Source organism: Sipha flava, unplaced genomic scaffold (genome assembly GCF_003268045.1).
Source record: "Sipha flava isolate LNK unplaced genomic scaffold, YSA_version1 24_pilon_pilon, whole genome shotgun sequence".
Classification (NCBI taxonomy): domain Eukaryota; kingdom Metazoa; phylum Arthropoda; class Insecta; order Hemiptera; family Aphididae; genus Sipha; species Sipha flava.
Genome location: NW_020272899.1, coordinates 214540 through 241270, shown reverse-complemented (window position 1 = coordinate 241270; position 26731 = coordinate 214540). Strand labels below are relative to the sequence as shown.

Genomic DNA, 26731 nt, shown 5'->3' with positions numbered 1-26731 from the left:
CTCATAGGTACACTGTTTATAATTACTTCAAAAGTATTTCAATAATAATAATACAATTTAAAACATAGTTTTTAAATATAAAAAGCAGTTTCATTTCAACCGTTAAAATATATTATTGAAGAATATTATCAAATTCTAAAGCACATACTGTATAACTACTATAATATAATTATAATATTTCCTCTTTTTTTTTTCAATTATTCGTTCCAATGGTTTCTTTGTTGAAGTGCATAATATAGTTTATAGTAGGTACATTAATTTATTATATTTTCAAATGTTTAAATAATTTACTTTGTTGCAATTTACGTTTTATTTATCTAATTGTTTTCAATTGCAAATACCTTCATTTTTTAGTATATTTTGTTGGTTTTGTATATATAATATAAATATTCATTTAGTAAAATCAATATGGAAATACCTTTAGTCATCTTAAGCTTAGCTCAAGTTATTATTAATTATATGATTTAAGATACACAGAGGTATTTATGGAATTTATGGGACAAAAAAGGTTGTATTTTTTGAATATATTTTAAGTCCTAACATGTTTTTTACTGACAATATTACAAGCTTATAATGTAAACAGCAATTACATTTTAATTGCATAGAATTGTTCAATGCGAATATTTTTTTTAAATTAAAAAAAAAAAAAAAAAAACATTGAGTGATAAATACGATTTATGTTATAGAAGAGAATAGTTTGACGATGAAAATGATTAAATAATAAAAACAGTAAACTGATCTAAATTTCATGATATCCATGATATTATAAACCATTATTTACAATGAAAAAATAAATACATAACTAACAAATCGGGGGAATAAAGAAAATATAAATTAATGTTTACCTTTTTTTTTACTAAACTTAAAAAAAAAAAAATAAAAAAAAAACATTAATAAGACAAAATACGAGTGCAAAGTTATTGATTTTTATATGTCTAGATTAAAATAAAATATATATTAAATAAATGTTTAACTGAATAAAAAATGATAATATGCTCAAGTTATTTTGTAGAGACAACAATTACACATTTAAGTAACACGTTTGGATAATGTGATAATACTACATCTCAATATGTTGGCTAAAATATTGCAATATCTCCATTAACTCCATGCATTTTACTGATTCAATCCATCTTTTTCTGTAGTGGCCTTCAGGTCTTCTAGCGTTAATATCACCTATCAGTACTTGTTTACAGATACCATTATCTCTTCCGATAAATAGTCTTGTAGTTGGATTTTGAAATAAGTGGTAGATTTCCTCATTCACACTGGTTCAGTATTCTCTATTTTCGTCAATGAACCATAAATTCAACTGAGTACTTTCCTTTCGAAAACTTATCATTTCTATTCACCTATTTTTGTTCCCGACTACGTTTCACATCGATACACTAGAACTGGAAGCAGATAACTCAAATAACAAAAACATACGATTTTATACGAGTTTTAACTGTGTTTGATGTTGCAATATAATTACGAGTACCTGAAAGACGTATGGTGTAAATAATGTATATTTCATGGTGAAATAAATATGTTTTTAAAACTGTTTTGTGGAAAGTTCTAACGATTAAAAATCTATTACTCTAAAATAATTAACAATTTACTATATATTTTCCGTATTGGATAAATTTATTTTGTTTTAAAATGTTCATTGTTTCAGTCTTATACTAATCAAAACAATTGTAGATATGTAATTATCAGCTTTTCGTTTTAACGAAAGTATTGGTTTTTTTTCTTTAGAAAACAGTAAATATGACTAAATGCTTCATTTTCTATTCATATAAGACGAAAAATTACAAAAATAGTATACTAAATATTCTTTTGCAATTCTTTCAATATTCGTCATCAAATTAAATAACTTTTTGCTGCCCAAATGATACATGGAAATTAATATAATGCTCATCGTGTGATATATTTCCACTTTTATGCCTTCAAATTAATAAAAGTGCCAACTTAATGAAAGTAGCAGAAATGAATCATGTATTTTTTCCGGGACACCTTATAATAGCGAAAAAGTTTTCTCAAATTGTATGAAAATCTCGTGTGAATAGAATAACGAGAATTCATTTAAAAATTATCAATTTCATACACACACACACAATACACATACAATTACAAAAATAGTATACTAAATAGATAAATAGATACAATACACATACAATACACATACATCGATTTCATACACACACATACAAATTATATTCACATTGCGGTAGTATTGTGTGAAAAATCGAATTTATACGGCAGCTGACAGCATCGAAGAGACTTTTCCCGTAAACATTCTGCTTGTCAAGCAAACTGTTTAAATTAAAAAAAAAAAGTAATAAAATTACGAAAAACATATGTAGTTGCAGGATTTTCGAAAAAACCAAGATCGTCTGAAACAAAGGACACTTATTCGACGTTCACGACAATCGTATAAATTCATTTCATGCGCGCATAAGTCGTGGAATAAGTTTTCAGAGAATTACGGCTTTAAGGTTTTATTTTATTTTTCCCAGTCAGCAATAGATGTACAGATACATACACGCACACACATTCTCGCGCACAGCCATCGATTTCTCCTTCAGTGACCATCAAATTAACGACAGCGCGCGTATATTCACCCTATATAGGATGATTATTTTAAGTATACCCTTTTTATGCCTAAATAATGTAATTTTTCGAATTCTGATTTGCGCAGAATCAATTTGTACTAAAAGTCTAAATTTTCTGACACATAGATATTTTCTTATCTTGAGAATAGTATCCTATGGCAATTACAATTTTTGTTTTTTAAATGCGAATGTCGTTAGCTTTTACTTTTTTCCCCTCGCAAATAGTTACCATTGAAGCCAATACTTTTAGTATCATTCAAACTTGAACTTGCGTAGGAAAAAAAAGATAATTAGTATATTGTTATTTTACCACAGCAATAAGTTTTTGAGTTAAATCAGCGTTATCTTGAAGCAAAAACCAATAGTTGTTAAATGTAACGACAGTAATGAATTAATAATAATATAAATGTAACTATAATTTTTAGTTTATTACTTTTAATTCAGAGTTATTTTTTATATTATTTTATCTGTTTTTTGTTAGGTTTTACTACACTTATTTAGTTTTTAGTTTTTATCTGATACGTTTCCTTTATATAATTTGTAAAAGGGTATATACCCGTTGATATACAACAAAAATAAAAAAAAAAAAAATAAATCAACAGTTTAAAATAATTTTGCCGTACCGATCAAAAAGATTATATCAAGTCCTTTATAAATAGACTTGAATGTATTTACTGGTGAACATATTTTAAAAAGCACCCTGTATCGGGGAACAAAAAATGGGTACATTGTGCATATATTGCACGCGATACATTACTCAGTTTAACATTCCAAGATGAACGCTTGAGTGCGTTTGAACAGGACTTGGGCGAAAGAGAAATATCGAAACCATGTTTTATGCCGATTATATTAGACAGCCAATGTTCTTCCGAAGTATTACGTTGAGATATTTGATCATTTACCGTTTCCAATACAGATTTTCAAGATAGAAAATGGATTACAAACCAGGTACCGAGTATTGGCAGTGAAAACATTTCAATATTTCACTTAAATTAATAAGGATCAAGTAAAAATTTAGTTTTACGCCGAGTATCGGGTTTTAATTATGATATCGAGTACTTGGCTATCGATTAATTGCCGAGCAGTGCCGGATTATTAAAAATGTGTGGGGGGCTCCTAGGAAATTAACATTTTGGGCCCTACAAAATTATTTTTTTACATGCATCTTTAACATTACTATCCAATAATTAAATTAAACAGCTTTGATAATAGCCAACTATTAATCAATAGAATTATATTTATTAATTTTTTTATTTGCAAGAAAAAATAATTAATTATTATATTATTTCTATTTATTTCAAGGTAATTTTATTATTATTACTGCATATAACACCTACAACTTAATATATTTTATATTTCATACCTAATTACTTTTGTCCCGTAAATTCATAAATAATATACAGGTATTATTAAATAAATAAAAATATAGTTTTCAATTTTCACGGGGCCCCTTAGACGAGTGATATCCTAAGGTGGGTACTAACTTCGCCTAATGGGTAATCTGGCACTATTGCCGGGTACACTGATCATCCTTGGTTTCCACACACGAACTGAATTCTCGATTCAACTGTTTGCGTTTGACGCGGTTTAAAATTGTGACTTAAAACTATTAGATTTTCCCGTTTTAACTCTATGTGTTCTCCAGTGTAACTAATCTACTAGCGAATTTCCAATTCCAGTTATATCACCAGAAATGGTTACTAGGAGTTTTAAACGTTATATAACTTAACTTTGGCTTATAAAATATAAAATCATGAACCACTGTGGAATATATCATTCTAAATACTATTTTTTAATTTTACTCCTAATCGTTATCCTGGATAACTTACGGGACGATTTATATATTCAATAATACAATTAAAAATAATGTGAAAACACTATTGTAACACAAGCGTTCCAAAACTACAATACAATTATTTTTGCAATTCAAATCACGAATGAAATCAGCGATTATCAGTCTTACAATATTTACGATTTAATCAATATGTTTAATTCAATAATGTGAGTGTGTGATTACGAGAAACTTTAATCTTAAGGCAAACAAAACTAAAATTAGATCATTATTTATTTACAACCTACAATATTATACATTTCATTTCATATAGTCAAATATAATAATTTATGTTTTCATTTCGGTAAAAAATTATTTTAGAATTTTTTTAATTTTCCAATTAATTCACAACTTTAAATAATTATTTTACGTGTGAGACTTTCATATACACACACAGACACACAAAAACACACACACACATACAGTATACACTTATTGTAAGTGTAACTGTCTTCGGTAATAATTTATGATTTCCTGCTGAGTAATAAGTCGCTTTACATATATGATAAATCTATTTTGATGTAAGACGCGAAAGTTTACTAATCTTAATACTATTTTTAGGCTGTCTTAACTTACTCTATAATTAAAAATCTCCCAAGTGCGTTCATAAATAGTAAGTAGATTTAAGCACAAACACCGACTTTCCGTCGATTGTATAACCCTACAGTTGGTCCCGTGTGTCGTTTATTGTACGAGTTATCGTAAATCCCGAACACGCGGGCAAAATATAGTTTTCTTTATACGAGCACATATAAATCTCACGATAAATACGCCTACACTATTGTTGGAATACTTACGATACAAGCCATTCGTTTGAATTTTGAACATTAAAACGTTTCCGGGTTTTAAACACTTACTGAACAATACAAGTAGATTTATTAAATCTCCGAATGCTTAATACATAATTTTTCAAAGAATCCAATATGACGATTGCCGAGAACATATCAGTTAGTTTTTGATTTTAGTTTTTGTGATTTAATATTTGTCCAGATAAAAATTATTATGAAAAAAAAAAAAAAAGAAACAATTGCAAATAAGAGGGTATTTTTCACAACTAATTGACTATGGAGTTAATTATCTTACGGAAGAAGAAGCGTCTGTTTAACTATAAAATTTTTTACCTGAAATAACTATTTTATTATGTACAAGTATTTGTCACTGATTTATGAAAAATAAATAAACTTTATAAAAATTATTATAATAGATAATAAATTATATATAATAGACTATTATGTTGAATTGGTAGACATTTCATATTGAAACATCTTAATGTTAATTAATCTATGTTTTAATATAATAATAAATTATTTATTTATTTAAACAGGGCTGGATAAATAATTATATTAAATAAATGTCGAATCCAAATAATTAAATTAGTCCAAGCAATAATTTTAATAAATATAAAAATTGAAAAAATTCAGTACTGTTGATTTTACGATGTTATCAGAAATGTAATAGAGCCGTAATGTGAGCCGTCGATTTCCAATGGGTCTCTAGCAATTTATGCTTATATGCGGCCTGGTAATATGTTCGTTACGCACTCGCAGTCGGCGTCAGCGGGGCAGTTTTACGGATGCCCTTGAATCCTAGGGTACGTGCTCCGATCTTGACGACACGGGCAAGCAAAGTAGTACGTCCCAATCTCGAGCTCCCGGATACCTTGTCGCGACTCGTTAAGTTTTGGTTCTCCACATGACACTTTGAACTCAAAAAAACTTAACGGACGTCTGCACAACAATTATTGCACTGTGTGTGTCGAAAGGCAAGTTTTCGTCGGTATCGAACAATATGGTATTTTTCTTCTTATTTTCTTTTCCAACGGTAAAAAAAATGTAAAATAAAAATAAAATCACATCCCAGCATGGCCAACGCGCGGCAGTCCGTTCTTTGCGTGGCCATGTAATCGTTTTCTATAGGTTTTATTATTATTATTATTGTTATTATTTTTTTTAACAAAATTTTTCCATTGGATGTGCTACTTTCAATTGAACACTGTTTCGTCGAGTTTCAAAAGACCGAAATCGTAAAAAGCTTCAAAAGCACTTGGCTTATATAAAATCAATTATTTTCATTACTTAAAAAATAATCTCAAGTTCGAATAAATATTTAAACTTCAATCAGTAACGTCATTTTTTTTTTTTTTTACATATACAAAATTCAATTTCAATTATTTTTATAATAAGGTATAAAATCAACGTCGTATGCGTGTACAATATGACTTACAAATGTAGTCGCACTGTGTTTTTTTTAAATTCACCGCACAACCATACATTTTATTTCTATCATTTTTCAACGATTTTTTAATCTAATCTTAGTAAATAACATTTTGGCGGAAAACGAACACGGTGATAACGGTTGAATTGATTGGTAATTTTGGCAGAAAAGGGAAACTCCCTTTTCCTCAAAAAATCTTTTTGAATTTCTGTTTTTTATGTAATAAATAATGAGTTTGTTTTTTATGACTACTAAAATACTTATATATATAATATATTTTACATTAGATAGTAAATTGTCTTTCTGTAAAAGTTTTGGATGCGTTTTTATTTTATTTCAATAAATACATAAAGTATAACTGGGCTTGACAATTTCTAATAAGGATTTAGATTCATTCGATCAATTTTTAAGACACACTTCGCCGGACTTTAATGAAAACGAATTATCGTTATTCCTTGTTAGCTTGTCCCAAAAGTTGTACATTCTACCCCTGAAAACTTTATCATTATTTTTCTTTTGAGTAGTTTCCTTTTGAACCTACAGTTTGAAAACATAAATAACAATCAGAACACCATGTTAAATTGATCTAAACGCCAATAACGAATACCTCGATTATTATTTATAGAACAAATTACCCTTGTTTATCCTAGCGTTTTATCTCACGTGCGGCTAAATTTGTTTTAATTTTAAATAAAAATTAAAATATATTAATAATGATAATATTAAATTTGAGTCTAATATCTTATTTTAGCGCAGTTCCATATATTTATAAAAAATAATATCTCCCCTGAATAATCGCTATAAGCTCGTTTAGGCATTATTAAATGCTTAAAATGTGTTAATATTTTTTCATTAAATTTAAAAATTCTTTTTTATCAAAAACTGTAGGGAAAAATATAATATTTTTAAAAGATTATAAACACAGATTTAATTTCTTTCAAAAATATCCAAAGCGGCACGTACACATGATAATATTATGTATTCTAGAAAAAAATAAAATAAAATAAACCTCTAAAAAAAAATATTACAAATTACCCCCTCGCTTATTCGTACTATATATAGACGGTAATTAAGTTTTTGTGGTAATTTTCTTTGCCCGGGAAAAACATCAGATCATATAATATTGATTACGTTAGAATGTTTGTTTGTGGATGATAAATGTCCCGTTTAGTTTCCTTTTTTTTTTTCATTTTGAAGAGGGACACAATTTTATATTATGTTTACTTTCATATGGAGTTATGGCTATCAAGCTTTTAATATACGTTTCCGGTATACGATGTTTGTAGTGTTTCAGTATTTAGGTACTCGGTAGTTGGTAGTCCGTTGTTGACGTCAATTAATTCGCTGTAAGCATTAACTGTTACGAAGACGTAAGAATAAATACATTAGGTCCATGGAATTCGTTTTGAATCGTTTTTTCGGATATTTACTAAAATATAAGAAAAAAGAAAAACTTATCTAATTTTTCACGTATTTAATGCACACCGAATTTATTACTTATTTAAACAGTTGATTTTTTATTACGGTGTGACATTTCCAAAATAATAAAGTTGCAAAACACTTTTCGAAAGACGTGATTTTTTATTATTATATATTTTTATCATGAAAAAATGTACAGATGAAAACATCAATACTGCAAGATAAAAAACAGGTCATAATAAATAAATACAAAATTATAATATCCTACATCAGTAATTTCATGTTTGGTTTTTATTTTACATTTTTTTTTTTTTGTTCATGACTATAAAACAATGGTATATAGCTCAAATCAATTCCCGGTGAACAAATGTCTATATTTTAAGTGATGTACATTCTATAAAATTATCAACTTATTATAAATAATTTATATATTAAAAAAAAAAAAATAGAAAATAGTAAATTTAAAATATTTTTTCATTGCACTAATATTCTAATTTTTTTTCAATTATGTTTTATTTTTATTTGAAAACTGAAAACAGAAAATTTGTAAAAATTAGAACACTTAAACAAGATCAGTTATGTTAGTTTAATTTCATAAAACATTATCCTAATTGCTTATTTAAGTTTAAAAATCAGACGAAATAGCTTAAAATCAATTAGGCATTATAAAATAAATTTTGATGTTTTTGTTGTTTAAATTGGTCAGTAATCGAACATTTTTATAATTAATTTAAATGAAAATGTTTAGTATGCAATTTCATTAATCGTGGATGGTATTTCAACAAAACATTGATTCATCTTTTGCGTTTAAGATTTGGAACATAGTAAAAATACTACATGTTTTTTTCAGGGTGTTTAATTCCAATAATTGTATAGTATTAAAATTCAGATCCTTAATTCTGCACCAAAAACCACTCGGATCAAATATATTGTTTTCACAATTATTGTGTATTTTAATTTTTTTTTTTTTTTTATCGTAAAACTGTGGGTTTTATTATTTTATTTAACAAGAAAAATTTATACCAACATAATTTAGTGTTTTATGTATGTTATTTTACTAAAAACCGTAGAACTTTAAAGTTAAAACTATGTGAAATTGTTTATTGAACATAGTTTATAAACATCCGTCATGTACCTCGTATATTGAGCACAAAATCGTGCTCTGATAATGGCGATACATAATTATTTTATAACTTCTATAAAATCTGACCATCACTAAAATGAGTCTACACATCGAACTTGTAGTGTCTTCAGGTAACTATCGGTTTTTTCAATTTACATAAACATATCCTTACGATCAATACTCGTGTTCCAATCATCTCGTTCGAAGTTGTTATCAAACTGCATTCGATGCGAATCTCGGCATTTTGTTTTCTGTGGAAAAAATAGGTACATAGAAACTTTCTTTTTATCTCGTTCCAGTTACGTGTGCAAATTTTGCTTTTTGTCTGCAGCTTCGTATTATTTACAGGTCATTACAGGTGTTTAAAATATTTAACACGATACAGCGAACACCATGCTTGTGTTTTTCTATGCAGAGGGTTTGTAACCGGCTGCGGAGCTATTTATAATATAATTTCACGGGATCCCATCTCTAAGCTAAAAATTAATGTAATAATTACCATACACCACCCTGGAACACTTCGGGGGGGGGGGGGGGGGGGGGGGGGGGGGTAGGAAAAGGGTATACTTTAATTCAATAATATAAGTAATGATTGTCACATGTCCGTTCATCATCACGTTTTTGCTTCATAACTCGTTATTAATAATTTAAGAGCAGATCACCTTTCTCTATTTCGTATATCCGCCATTACAAGCATTCCATAAGCATCGTATTTCTCCGAATCGTCGACGAGCATAATATTTCAAAAATATTTCAAGTTTCGTAACTGACAATGGAAACAACAAGCTTGACCGATCATACTACGGTCGATTATACAAAAAAAAATTAAAAATATAAAATATCTTAGCTTATTTTGTTTTAGTCAATTTGATAACACAAAATTTGAATAAATTGAATGCATTTTTAGCGAATATCTAGATCATTAAATATATACGATAAACTGCAAGATTGTATTGCATGTATATTGTAAGTTATTACATACAAATAAACAAAAATGTATACAAATTTATATTAAAAAACTAAGTACAATAAAAATATCTAATTTTGAGATTATAAAAATTATAAAATATCAAAATCAGCCTGTAATATAACCTAACCATTACGGCATTTAAATATAATATATTATTGTTTGACTAATTATAAATTATATCCTATTACGTTGACTATTTATTAACATTTTATGTCGTATTATAATAATTGTACGTATATGTGTTATTCTGTGAGTTAATGTGTCTTCAAATACAATCGGAATTCTTATATTTGTGGTTAAATACGGCTTCCTGTGTAAGGACCACAATTGGGCGTCACCCCATCTACTGTCATTTTATAAGAAACATTGTATGATTAATTTTTTGTGTATAGACAGTTTTCATCGTCTAATATATTTATGATATGAATAATATATCTTATATGTTAATCATTCTATGGATTTACATATCATTGAAAACGTAAAAATCTCCTTTTTATTTATTAGACTCATTAGTCTGTGATTTTTTTTTTTTTTTTTTTTTTTTTTTTGTTATAAATAATCAATACACGCATTATGAAGAAACAAATGATTTTTGAATCGATGTGTACGGATAAAATTAATCAATGATTAGTATAAAACTCAACCAAGATAGAGACGAATTAAAAAGATTATATTTTATAGTTGGGTTTTAAAATTATATCATGGCCCATAAAAATCTCAATGTTAAGAATAATTTTCATAATCTCGTCATCGAAAATCTGAAATTGATAACGAATTAGAATTAAGAACTCTATTAGCAATATAATAAATATTAACTGTGTCACCATATTATTTAAATTTGTGTTCACACTATTATATTTCGATAATATCAACTTACCAATTTTATGTGTTAAATGTTGGAAAAAAACTATTTCTTATCTATTTTATGATTCACAAAAATAATTTATTTTTAAGTTAAAAAACCAATCAATCAAATTAATAATAGCCTACAGCAGAGACTCCGCGCAGAACGTATAAGACTAATATCGTATTTAAAATGTCTTGAGAATATTGGAACAATTTAATTATCAACAGCATAACTTAAATCAAATATTTTACCGGATGGACTAAACTAACTTGGCAGTGGAAATTCGATTAGGCGAACACTGTAAAATTTCAACGAATCAAACACTTGATAGGTACATGAAAACAAGTATTATATTATATTACATTGTATTATATTCGCCATGGAATTAATTTAACCTCGAATTACCGTCGTATATTATAAAGTAAAATTTTTCTTTAATACGACTTTTTTGCGAACCAACAGAAATATGAAATCTAATAATTTATGACTTCTCATAAATTGTAACGCATCATTATTTATATGCGTAGATTGGTTGTATTATTGCTCTCGACATATTTTCGCAAAGTTCTTGTAAAAAAAAAAAAAAAAAAAACAAGAACACTTTTTAGTTATACATTTATTTTAAATTGTTTAAGAGTGGTCTATTAAAAACTATATCTCCGACCAAGTGTGTTCCTTGTGAAGTCTGGTAAGTCAGCTAGTATTATAATATAATATAAACCAATAACCGTTAATATTTAAATTTCACTTTTTAAGAACTATTATTTTTTATCGATCAATTGCAATAAAAAATAAATTTAACGTACTAAACAAATATTTTACCTACATTAAATTTAAAAAAAGAATAATCTATCGAATATAAATGAGATTTAAAAAGTTTTATTTTCTCTTTCGTTCTAGTCTGAAATCATCGTTTAAATTGAATTTCATCGTAAGTAGAGCAACGATATTGATGTTGCTAAAATAATAATTATAACTACTTTATTTATAAAGAAAATTCAATAATTTCAACGACTTTAAATTACATAGAATTAGTTAAATCAGTATTTCAATGGTATATAAGAGTTATAAATTAAGTTGACTTCGAAGGGCAATTAAAGACATACTTTATTAATGCAAGAAAATAAAAAATAATCCACAAACCTTACTAATTATTTTTACGATTCATCCTGTATTATTTTCCCAACCCGTTCAGTGGTGATTACTGTATTGGCTAACAAGCGTTTTTATATGCATTCATAAGTAAAGCAACAGTATTTGTCATAAAATCATGCAAAATTCGTACCAGCATAGTTAGTAGGGTTTAAGTTAATAATATTAACAAAACATACACTTTTTGTGATAAATTTGATGTTATTTACCTTTATAAAGATAAAATCAAAAAATACATAGTAACATGGTTTTTTTTTCGGAACAGTAAATATTGACATACATCAAAATTTTTGTTGGTAAAAATAAAGTAAAAAAAATTTATTTATATAAATATGAATGAACCCAGACTTTGGTAAAATAATTCAAGGAACGACTTACATTAAAATGTATTTACAGACTTAAAATACGTTACCTGTCTTATAACAAAACATTTCATTCTTTGGAACAATAGCGAATTGAAGGAATATAAAACCATTCAAAGCTTATTAATAATGTGTATTATATAGTGATGTTTTATAAAATCATGCTTTCAGGTAAATACCTATATTATTAGAGAAGATCATAGGTAGTCAACTGAGCAATAAGAATTAATATATTGTAGACATTATATTTTAGTACCTACGTTTTATTCTTTAAAATTTTAATAAATGCTATAATTTTTTCAGCAAGATTTATAAAAAGTAAAATTATTACATTTATTTATTTATTTATTTTTTTTTTGATTGAAAATATTCCAATTAAAAAAAAAATAATAATAATAATAATTATAATACATTTTGTTAATTTTTATTTTAGCAGTCAAACATATAAGAAAATTAAATAAAAGAAAAGAAAACACTGTATTAATATATTATATAATATATGTTGTTGATATATATAAATATATATACAAGATAAATATGTGATAAATGTGTGACAAAGAGATCAGAAAATTTTGATTTAAACATAATTATTATTTCATAGGTATTTTAATGAATTCGTGTTTAGAAAAATATCCAAATTAGTTTTAAATTTCAGTTAAAATCAAATGCACGTACAGTAAATGCTGTTGTTTATTCGTATACATTAAAACATAAGATAGTTTCTACGATTTTTCAAAGTAAACACATATTGATAAAAATGTAGGAATTAGTTGTAACGACAAGAAATGTTTTTTTTTTATATTTTAAATATTTATCTTCCATCAACTCCGAGATTAAAGAATAGTAGTATATAGTAAAAAAAATATATATTGCAATGATTTAAACTTTATTGTAAAAAATGAAAAATTGGAAGACCAAATTATTTTTAATATTTTATCCTAATTATTTACAAACGATTAAAAAAAAAAAAAAATATTTCATTTAAAAATTATTTTAATTATGATTAATCTAAGTTTATAATTTTATTAATGTGATAATTTGTTTTTTGTTTTGATTCAAAGTAAATATTTTTAAATCATTGGGCAAAATTATACAAATTGACGAATTACAAAAAGTATAAATAAATTTAATATATTAGTTTTCTATTGGAAAAGGTTATAAATTAACATTTATTAACATTTAAGCCAATTTAACGGAAAACAACTACAGAACTAATGAAATTTGATAATTGATATAAGTTGGTCTATTTATACATTGATTTTTGAACTACCGACAAGAGGTTGGTATCTTGAGCGTTTTCCGGAAGTTAAGCTGTCATTTATATGTTATATGATAATGCATAAAAAGGAAAAAAAGAGTGATGATAAAGAGGTTCCTTTGAGGTACCCATTAGTATTTTAAAAGAGTTTGACATAATATTACCATGTTAAACCATATTAATTCTATTCAATATAGAATAAGTGATCAGTAAAAAATTGTAGTCATTATAGTTTTACTGCTGTATAATTATAATTAAGTTGTATAGATCACTGAAATATTCCTGATAGAAAATTGATTTTAAACCGGGTATCGAGTATTAGCTGAGTAAGCATTTCAATATTATAGAGCAGTGGTCTTCAAAATTTTTCGACCTCCGACCCACTTTTCTTACCAAACGTTTTTCGCTACCCATGTCAACTTCGTTAGCCATGAAAACCAAATAAAAAAAGTTAAAATCGCTTAATTTATATCATTGTAGAAGTGCTTTTATAACTGAATAAAATATGTACATTTTGAATAAATTTTATAGCTCAAGATCCACCGAATCGATTTCAATAAAAATGTTAGGGCATATTAAGATTGATATGTAGATGGTTTCTGTGAAGTTTGTACGCTGTGCGATATGTGGTTATGGCCTCTTAAATGTACAATATTAATCAGGCACGCACGTCATATGTGAAATTTTTTTTTTATTGATATTATATTGATGTATGCTACATCGTTGGATGTGCTCTGAACGTACGAACTAAGATATGAAAGAGAATTTCACTATTGTCGATAAATAACGATCTCGGAGAGATTTTAGTTTGCGACTAATTTGATGACGTCATATATGTATTATATTCGTTTGTTGCTAGGGGATCGAAAAAAGAAAGAAGGTAAATAATAAACATCTGATTTAAGAATTGCATTTAGAGAAAGCAATAACTGCACACGGGCGAATTCTATATATGGGCTACGAAGTGCACGGGTTCAGCTGTATTTTTTTTCTAGATATCTAGTAAATATTTTAATTTTTGCTATAGTAATGATACCAAAAAAAAATGCATGTAATGATACCAAAAAAAGTATACGTTATAGTACACAAAATAAATTAGTGCGATATTTGTCTCGGACTGTTTTTACACGAAATACCTCCACCTCAGCTCAATTTCACACAAATTAATAGATTTAATAAGTTAATATATATGAAAAATAAATTAGTTTTATGGATTAATTCGAGCTATACGATTACTTAATTTGATTGTTCATTCTATTTTTTTTTTTTTTTTTTTTTTTTATTTGAAAATGAAGGTTTCAACAGTAAAAATTATTAGTTAGGTATTGTTAGGATGTTATATATTAGATGCATTAGGTGTTAGATTTAAAATTACAATATTTTGTATGACACATTATATAGGTGATGTTAGATGTAAAATTAAGATTTACTAATAATATTTGTGATAGGTACTTAAGAATGTGACAATTTTCAGAGTTTGTTTTTCACTAAGTACTTTTACCATGATGGATGGCATGTTCAGGTCGGTGCGTATTGAGATATATTGTGTACACTCTTACACTACGTAATCAACAGTTAATGATTAGTGGCATGTGTCGCATATTGGTTTTTGTTTTTTTTTTCTAATTAGGTATGAGTGTATAAAAAAAAAAGTGTTCATTCTAATCTTCTACAAATTTAAAATTGTATAAAATAGAACGGTTTTGGGTTTATTCGAAAATATTTTTATGCAATATCATACGACATACATTATATAATATATATAAATAAAAATTTTCTAAATGTTAAACAAAAAATTTATCGCGACCTAATCTTAAAGCTAACGCGGCCCAAAATTAGGTTGCGATCCACCGGTTGAAGACCACTGTTATAGAGTATCGAGTAAGGCCTGAGTGAAAATGTAGCTATGTGATGGGTACTGGGTAAGGGCCAAGACTTAATAATGACATCGAGTATTCGACTATTGAGTAATTGTCAGGTACTCGATATATATCTATAGATTATTAAATATTTGATAAACAATAAGAGTAATTTGATAATTGCATAATCGTTTTACTTCAGATGTTAAAGTAGAGAATAAATGAAAATAAGAGTGCAGTAAAGTCAGTCAAGAAATAAAAATGTACAATATTTCCTGAATGCATCATTTGGTAAAAAGTGTCAGTGTCGTAAATAAAGTTTAAAACTGTCTGAATATGTTATCGATAATAAAAGTAAATTCAAAAAGCAATGAATGATATTTTTTTAACGTCATTATAATAACCAAAATAATAATATATATTTTAGTTTAATTTGAAATCGATACCTCAAAAATGAAAATTGTGTTGTATAATGTACCAAATGATCAAAAGAAAAAAAACATTCGACCACATTATATTTATTTATGAAAAATTAATATATAAAAATCTTTTGGTTCGTATCGATCTAGACAATGTATAGACAACCATAGAATAGATAATACCTAAATAATATTTATATATAGTATTTCATACCCTTTTATTACGGTACTGGTGTTGATAAAAAATAAAAAAATTAAATAATGATAAATAAATAAAAATTTGTTCCATTATACTTTTTCCTTGCAGTGACTTATCTGAGTCGATGGTTTGGTAATACTTATACATATATCGTTCAACCTTAACAATATTTTGAATCGACACGTATATTTACTGCATAGTTAGTAGTAAATGTGATTATATCACAAAAACACTATAATCGTTTACAGTAAGCGAATAACATGTGATTTTTCTCGATTTTTGTATTATTTCCGATTTTTGTAGTATATCATATCACGCGTTTATATTTAGCAGTTTAAATTTGAACTGAGTAAATTTATCATCATGAATCAAATGATTATAATATAGTATATAAGTAAATATGACAGGTACACGTATACTGCAGTCGAGATTACAATACGTCATGGATGTTATTATTATTATATTTTTTTTTTATCAAATACGACGATGCCAATTTATATCATTCGAAGAACATTTTCTATAATCCAAGTATTAATATTATGTTATATTAAATATTGTACTCGTTATAATAACATTTAATAATAGATCAAGGGGACTGCGCGAAAAACTGCAGTACGCAAACTAAAGATAAACTACGCGTATCTCCGACAATTTGACGCGAATTGTGATAAAATATTTGATTTTCACTCTCTGCTCATTTCGGGCTTAACTCGTGCGGTCGCGCGAAGCGAAAAAGCATTTATTTAATTCGATCGAACTTCTTTTGTTCTTTCAGTTTCTCCGTCACGAAACGAAAACAATACAAAACCTAATAACGTTAACGGGTGTACAACTTATGTAACAATAAGTATGTGATGATATTTTAACTCACTGGATATCCATGATCCGTTGAACGAGGGCGCTTTGAATGTGTCCCCGACGATTTGCTCGACCGTAAACTTACTGCCGAGATTCCGAGGACCTTGGTACGGCGGTGACAACAGTACGATGAAGAACACGATCAGTCCTAGCACAGCTACGATGACCAGAAGCGCGATTAGTATACCGCGCCAGTTCCTCTCGTTCGGCGTTATCACGACCAATTCCTGAAACCAGAACATACAATTCAATATTATTGTTCCTTTCCAAACCACCGCAGTATCGTTTAAAACTATATTTTCACGGGATTCATCATACCCCCTCCGACTCAACGTTCATGATACATCCAGACGCGTACACGAAAACATATATCTGGAGAGAGTTTTCATAGTTTTCAGAGGTTACGGTAACAAAAATGGTTCACTAGTAACAAATAACGATGGGAAATGAGATTTTCTTTACATATATATAAAGAAAATCAAATTATATATAATGCAATATCGATTCACGCGGATAAAAACATTTTCATTTATATTTTTGTTTTCTAAAAATTTTATGAAGAAGAGCGTTGAATCCTTGATTCCCTTCCCTTGTTATGCAGCTGAATATATTAACATCGCGAATCTAACGACCACGCGTTTCAATAATCACAAATTCATAATATAATATTATGATGTTTCGTAATCGTGTATACATGGTTGGCTGGATATACATTCAAAACTAATGTTATCACGCACTCATTGTTAAATTATAATACGGGCGCATCCGAACGAAATATTACACCTAGTATGTAAATCGACTATGTTAACCTTCACGCTCGAGTAGAACTCGAAATAATATATACCTATTGATCTGTTTTTAGCCGGATGAATCTAAAACAAATCGAAGTAAAATTCATTGGGCTATTAAGAAATCACGAGCTATCGTCATACATTCAATCGTTTTTGAATATATTTTCTTCACGATTCAGTTCAAATAATAAGTTATTTCAACTTTTACTCAAATCAAAGTATTAATGTGTAATTTATTTAAACTATGAACTCAACAAAAATAAAAATAAAATACCGATCCTTACTGTTCATCGTTATGATTTATTTTTCTCTTATTTTGAATGCATTATATCAATTTCGGAAAAATCTAATTTCTTGCGGTTTAATTATTTCTGTTTCGTATTTCTCGTAAATCAACAATGTATTCATTAGTGTCACTTTATTGAAAATAGATATCAATAAATCGGTCCGATAGCTTTGTTTGAAACATGGTTTTATTGCTTCATTAATAAAAATATAAATTTGATAATCAATCAAACACTTTTATTATTGGGTATTAAAAATTCGTGGTTGTATATATTTTTGTTATACGAATACAAATTATATTACATTGACAATTATTTAATAATGATGTGTTATTTATTTTCATTAATAATATGCTGAAAAAACTATTTGAAAAATGTTTGCATGCAACATCTCTATATAACAGTAACTTATATAAATCAGACTTATGGTATATGGTAATCGTATGCTTTTTGAAATATTTACAATTTTCATCTTGAATGAATGTTTTCGTTCAATCTAATTCAATACTGTAATACAGTCACGTTATACTGTACACAAAAATTATACAAAAATAATACAACTATATTTTGTGTATACCAAGGAAATACGTGATTCGGATTGTTAAAGGGGATTATTATGTGGATAATGTGACGTATTTGGCTAATTTGCTATATTTTTTTGTTAATTTGAAAAATGTATTATTTGATTTTATATTAGTTTAATAGTTTTTATGAGAAATATAATGCGTGATACAAATTTTAGATTTTAATTTATAAAACCAGAAATCAATTTATATGTACATATAGTAAATTAAATATTTCTTGGCAAGTTATTTGTATACGGTGTAGAACGTGTGGGTTTTCACGTATTAAATTTATCGGTACATCGCATTTTAATAACGTCAAACGGGTTATTGTTTAATAGTTTGTGAATACATGCAAATGAACTCGTTAATTTTAATTTCACTCTATATTTTATTTTCAAATATATTGAAGTTTACTGAAAATGTTTCATTACAGGTTAGATAATAATGGGTTATTTTGTAATTGGAACCATCTTCACTCCCGTACGTACTTTATAAAATAAGCTTATTTTATATACTTATTTGTATACTAGTATTCTTAATAAATACATGTTAAAATATTATTTTCTTAATTAGGAAGTTTATATTACTTTAGATGCAATGTACTAAAAGTTAAAATGTTTTGATTATTATTGCATGGTAGTAATATAAGTATAAATGTAATGGACTGTAGGTTATGAATAAAAATTTTAATCTAATATGCTAAATTTTGCTATTCTATCTATACTGATATATATATATATATATATATAATTTATATATCATATATTATACATTTTAAATATCGGTAATCATATTACATATTTATTTATAAATGTATTTGGAAAATCGTAGCAAATCGACGTATTGAAAAGAATGGATTCCTCTGAGTCAGAATGTATGTCATAACATTTAAGTAAAACTTAAATGTTTCATTTTAAATGCATATTTTAGTGACACCAATCATGTATTCCGTGTTACGTATATACGTGTTATGTATACATGTTTCTAATTCTACCACACAAACGTAATGATATTTGAATTGAACTCTAGAATTATAGCCAAGGGATGTCGTGTGATGATAGTGATATTAGTAGTAAAATGTTTTGTTTCTAACACCTTATTATATAATTCATAAGTTGCGTTAATGACATTTATTATTTTTCTTGATTCATAATTTATATACATCGAATGTATAGTGATAAATTGTATTATATCATAATAAAACCACGTAAGTTCATTTTATCAAACAATTATTTTATCCAAAGATATTATGACTGATATTTTTTTGTTGCTGGAGTTTTTCATATTCGTGAAATATGAACATATAAATATACCCTTTCATTGAAATAATCACAGTCATATATTCAATTAATTTAAAAGGAATATATAACTTTTTCTTTCAATGTTTCACTAAATTATCGTAACCTATAAACTGTAAAAAGCACTAAAAAAAAAAAAAAAAGATTATAAACTATTTATCTATCAACAAAAATTGTTAAGGATTCATTATTAATATATATATATATATATATATATATTTATATAAATGTATATCATGTATACCCGTATATATTTAGTGTAGGGGTTGTTTCCGAGAACCATTTATCCGTTGCGCGTAGCTTCGATTACATTAACGGATGCTGTAGTGGTCGAAGCTGGCCAAAAAAAGGACATTATTGTGTACGCGTGCTTGCATTCTTGCCCGTTTTAGTGATACGTACCTCATGATGATGAAAATTACGGCACACGCAAATATATGATTTTATTCGTTGTTTTCATCCGATTGTCTACCATGCATAAATCCACTTGTTTCCACGCGGTTTCCGTCGTGGTTAATTGCACGGCCAGCAATTCAATGTGATCAATTGCGATCCACCGTCCAGGCTATCGTCACAGCGTAGCGGCCGATTTCCTCCGGTTTCAGTGATGACCTGACTAGGGATCTGACGGAGCAACTGTTTGCTGACCAAAACGGGGCTGATAGGTGGTAATTGCGTATGACGAAAATATTCAACAAATAATTTGTGCGCATTCGATGCGAAAAACTATAACGTATAGTTTCGTCTGAACCTGTTAATCTTGATATTCACTCTGAATGTATAACTTTCATTTTGGTCTGTGCATTCGGCACGCGTAACTGCTTCATTGGAAAACGAACTTCCATCTACAATGATGCTCGTCGTGTTGGTGTATTGCGGGACAAATATCACGGGTTCGTACCATTGGTTTTTTTATGATTGGACCAGTCGTTCAAATTGACAATGGCCACGTCTTAAACGGCAGCTACCGGAGACGTCGGTATGTGTGTGATACCATTTACCATTAAACGGTGTAAACCGGTTTTCGACAACAAAAACATAAACTCTTAATAGAAAAGATTAATGGTAATCGTCAAACCATTAGAACGGGTTTTCAACAGTATAACGGGCAACTATTCACATTTTTTTTTTTTTAATAGTTGTTGTTTCCGTTTTTGAAGACTTGTTTTTATCGAGTTGAACGCGAACGATTCACAAAGACATTTTATCGCTGGTATCTCGAAACTGCTACCGATTTCAAAAAACATGTTAGCTATCACGAATCTGCGTGTTATTATATTTTTTAATCAAATAAATCAATATTATTGGGTAAAGTAAAAATCATATTCAAGAGAAAATATCAAACTGACGGTAAATATAAAATTTAATTGTACATTATTTTTTTATAATTATTTTAATCCGCTTAGAGTTACATCATAATTAATAAAATTCCATAACATCAGTTTTATTTTTATTAAATAATTTTTTTCGGTCGTGTGTTACATTCATTTTTGTGCTATGCAGTATATTGTACCCGCTACATGAATGTATTACTTTTGCCTATGCAAAATGCCGTGTTATTAATAATCATTTAATTTTCATACGTTTCAACGCGTGTATGCCAAAATTTACTATGATGTCTTACGATATCATAAAATTGTATGATAAAAACCTTTTTTACCAAAATTAAGCGAGAGCCGTTTGAAATATAACGGGACAAAAACGAAATGCATCCCGAAGGTGCCCTGAGTAAATGATGAAATAACGGACTCGTGTCACGAAGAAGATGTTTGTTATTATTATTTTATAAAATGACGTTCGGTAGGGGTAGTGAGTGGCGTGCGAACGACCGAGAGGTGCAGAGCAAAGGATAAAAACATAAATAAAATTGAAAAATCACAGAGATAAGATTATGTGTGTCCCGTCGAGCCCATCATTAATCTCTGGGCGCAACGACGAAACCCGGGTGTATTCACACGAACTGTTTTCCCCGGGAAATATTGCGTTATTTGAGTCGGACGACTACTATGGTAATTTTTCGATAACAAACGTTTCGGGGCCACTACTCGGGGATGGGAAACGGGCGCGCAACATGGTGTAAACAATTTTTTTTTTAACATCATCACACATAAATCATTATATTCTGATCTCGAATTATTTTCAAATCTAACTTTTTATATGAAGACACTATATTTCAACGTTAGATGGTGCTCAATGATAATTATTATGATAGTATTTTTCAGTAAAGCGCCTTATCAATGCACGCATACACTCAGAGCATCAGGTTTGCCGAGCGTACCTTGCATTATTCGAATAAATAATATTCTGTTCTTCGCTCAAATCAAACGCGTAACTTAGTTATTACTAATTTTTAAAAATTATTATAACATTACAATTTGGGACTAATCATTTTTAATTAAATTAGAAAACAACACCGAGTTAGGATTCTGATCTCATCCGGCTGGCGGATAATATTGTCATCGAAACGAAATAATATGTTGAACTATTGTGATGGAGTGAAATCGAATAAGAACGAATCCGAAATTTCGTTACAGATAACGCATTTAGGTGCGGCAGTGTTATCAATCTCTTTTACGCGGTATCCGGTATTTTTTGCACGTGATCATTTACTCGTGTAATATCATTATTGTATACAAGAACACCATAATTTAATACGCAATGAACTAAGACGTTGTTTCCGGGGAGTGTTGCGTAAGTGCGTTTCTGTGTATACTCGCTCAACCCAACTTGAAATGTTGGCGGCCGTGTAAAATGCAAAACGCCTCTTGTTGTGTATTAAGAAAACATTTTAGGCAATTAATAGATTTTTCTCGACTGGAATTATATTTTAATAAATATTACTCTGACAAATGAGTTAAGGGTTAATTATTATCAACGGAAAACATTAATCGTGATATAGAATCGTTTACGATTAAGAAACTCCTTTAATAAACTGCATATAGTTATACGAGACGAAACGTAATTAATTTCAAATTGGATATTTTTTCTTGTTTTAAATCGGAATTTTTATTTTATTTTATTAGGTATTTAGAAAATATTTTTTTTATAATATAATTAACAATAGTATCTAGGACCAATCACTTTATAACCACGACAACGAGTATTCAATAATTTCAATAGTTAAAACTTTTCAATAACAGTACTATACAATTTAAACAAATATTTTAAACAAAATTACGTCCCTACATATCGCCAACACTTGGCTTAATAATTTTTTACAGCAAAAAAAAAAAAAAATTCGAATTTTGGTTAAATTTAAATTAATTTTTTGATTATATTAAAAAAAGAGCTTTTACATTAATTATAGGTCTATTTTATATTATCCACCAAAAAAATTAAATAATAATTTAACTTAAGGTAATTTTCAACGACTAATTATAATTTCTTTTATAAATATAACAACTTTTGATAGCAACAAAAAAAACAGAACATTTATTTTTTTCAACTACTTAAAAATAAAGAATTATGATATTAATAAAATTACAGATTTAGAGTTATATTTTTTTAGTGTTTTATTAAAATAATAATAATAAGAAAATTTGATTTGTGTCATCAATTAAGGTAAATTATTTTATGAAATACAAAAAGTATAAAAACATAAACACAAAATAATTATCATGTTACTCACTCTCTTGTAATATAGATATGATATATATACAACATTTATTTTGTGATTATATATTTATATTTAATTTTAAAATATTTTTTAGCAATATGAGCAACTCTTTTCATTCTATGAACATAATATTATTAAATATTCGATAATATGAAAATAGACCCATTGTTAATCATTAATATTAAATTGTATTTTCTAAGTAAAAACAAAAAAATATGATGATTTATGATTCCTCGATAACTTATTTTGAATAAATCAACACTATAGTTATGTTTAATTTTGAATTTAATAAATAATATTCAATAAATGTCATTTATATATAATAGATGTTATATTTCACGACGGATTTTTTTTTTTTCTAACTGACAATCAATGCTGTTGCACAGTAGGTAATATGATAAAATAATTGAAAAAATCAAAAAAAAAATATCAGAGCATCTTTTAACCAAGTATTCACTAAAAAGGTTAGCTTTCTTGAGATCAGATATAGCTAAATTACCATTGAGTTTGACTAAAGAACTCAAACTTTAATTCTTATTAAATGGTTCGCGGTTTTTCATTTACATATTTTGTATATAACGACTAATATTTTGAATAAAAGTACTTTGATTAATTGTCTTGTATAAGTTTTTTAATCAGGTTTGATATGTGACTATATATATATATATTTTTTTTTTTATCAGACAATTATCTACTTAGTTGCCAATGAACACCAGCTCTGCGTTTAAGATGATAAGGTATTTTAAATTGTTAGGAAGTTCGGGTTCGGTTGTTTTTGAGAAGTGAATGATTGCTTACTGTATAGAAGCTACTAGATTCTGGGCTACATTTTCAATGTCACTGTTTGATTTTAATTTAATTTTTTGATTCGAAGAGATTTCCTTGCACTTTGAAAAGGAATCCCAATTTATAGGACCTTTTTATAACTAAGAACATGAAGAGTTCCAACTAAATAGGTTGATATGCTTTCGATATTTAAAATGACCAGTGTATGGTCAGAAGCTAGGGCAAATTTATATTTGAGATAGCATAATTAATTTTAGAAAATTCGAATTAAAAAAGTGAAGTGTATTTGGGTGTCTGTTAAGGTGAGTAGACCAGTACGATGGAGATTGTAGTGTATATTTTCTGTAAAATAATATGTTTGTAATCAAACAATATCCAGGACTTTTAGATAAATATCCGTATTGTTGGTGTTTCGAATTAAAATTGCCACATATCAAAATTTGTACAATTTGTTACTTAGTGGTTAAAATATTAAGAGAAAAATAGATTGGCGATATAGTTAAAGGTTTGTTATTGACCTTAATTGGGAAATTAGTTGCTCGAATAATTGGTAGTTGGACATTAATTAGAGGTTATGAATATTAAATGATATAATTATAGTTAATCCGATATGAGCTGCCTCAACGGAATGGTTAACTCTTTTTTATTTATTTCACGGAAAAAAATATTTAGTTATCAATGTGTTATGTGTTTCTTATATTAGAGCTATATATTTTATTTTCAATTAGTGAATGAGGAATTTTTGGTTCATATTATTTTAAACCATTTAAGTTCCACAAAAGAATTTGAGTGATATTAAATTTAGATAGTTAAACATTTTTTAATATGATTTTATTTATAATGGTTGTCAATTAAGTTCACACAACACTGATGCCATGATATTAATTTGCAAGCCACTGTTCAAAATGTAATGCCACAGTGTTATGCGTCATATACTGTTCACATGTATACACTAAAATAATGGTTGTGATAAGGATTTGTTATATTTTTATACTACTTTAAACGCAGAAGTGAATATTTTTGAATAGGAAAAAAAAAGAAAAAGAAAAAGAGAATGGGTTAGAAAATGTATAATAAATAGAAATACTTTAGGTGCATTTGAAAAGTTATTAAATAAATTGCGGATGGATGATCCCAGATAATTTTGTAACTTTTGTAACTGTCTTCGGATTGATTAAACAAGGAAGTGGTTTAGTAAATTGATAATATTTAGTAATTACTTATAACAGTGGCTCTACCGTGGTGTGTCTCACCAAGGTATGCGTATCAAATATTTTTGATCCGCAGAACTATGTAGTGATATCGTCAAATCGAGGCACTATATTTTTAAAATGGTGACACTTCCTGGACATTAAATGTCACGGGACCTTAAGTTACGCTTTAATATCACCTTGTGAAATAGGCTTAATTATGGTTTTAGATGGTTAATTAGATGGTTTTTTATTTGTTTACATTTTTTTAGTAATGATGAAAGTTGATTCATTATATTTTTTATCAAGAAGAGAAATTTTATGTGATTGATATTGGAAATGAATTTTATTTTTGGAATACGTCTGTAATACTTTGAGAGATATTCCAAAAGAGTTTGGTATTTTTAATATTAAGATGGACCATAAAAGGATCCTAACTGTTGGTTTTTCCTCGTTTAACATTAGGTGTTTAACTAATGTTTTTAAAATCATAATTGTGATGTATTTTTTTTTAGATCTCTGTGTACTGAGCTTTTATGATTTGCAAGATAAGATTCTCCACATGAGGCGTAAGTTTTTGGGTAGTTAATAAACTTTGTACATAGATGATTTAGATGATTTCCGTTGAAATGAACACATTTAGCAGGGTGAGTTCAGTAACTTTTAGAATGGACGCAATCCTGACATTTCTTTCATTAAATGATACTTCGGTGCTTATACGGTTATTCTATTTTTTAATTTTTGGATGCACCTATGATTTAAGTTGTAAGATATCTTTATTGATTTCTGCTGATTCCAGATCTATGAAAAATATTGGTAGGATTTTTTTTTTGGTTATTTTATATGCCACCTAAGATACTTGTCATATAGTAAAGCTGATTTCTCCAATTGCAATTCCTAATTAGTTTATATCGGTAGATGGGTATATATTTTTTATTATAACAAAGAATGATTTATTTCTATGAAGTTGATATGTATGATTTTTGATTTAGTTTTCCTTAAAATAACGAATTAGTTATTATTAACTATTACTGCTATATATTCTTTGAAGTTTTAGATTTTTTACAGAAAATATAAAAAAAATTCTGAGAGCCA

The 26731-nt window shown here is 27.4% G+C and overlaps 1 protein-coding gene across 3 annotated transcripts in view; it reads right to left on the bottom strand.

Annotated features, from left to right (window-relative positions):
• LOC112684458 (prolyl endopeptidase FAP) overlaps nucleotides 1–26731 on the bottom strand; it is a 234175-nt gene that overhangs the window by 48880 nt on the left and 158564 nt on the right. For all 3 annotated transcript variants that reach the window (XM_025555998.1, XM_025555999.1, XM_025556001.1), the window contains one exon: nucleotides 17119–17332. In XM_025555998.1, coding sequence (XP_025411783.1) covers nucleotides 17119–17332 — 214 coding nt within the window. The remainder of the gene's footprint in view (nucleotides 1–17118; nucleotides 17333–26731) is intronic.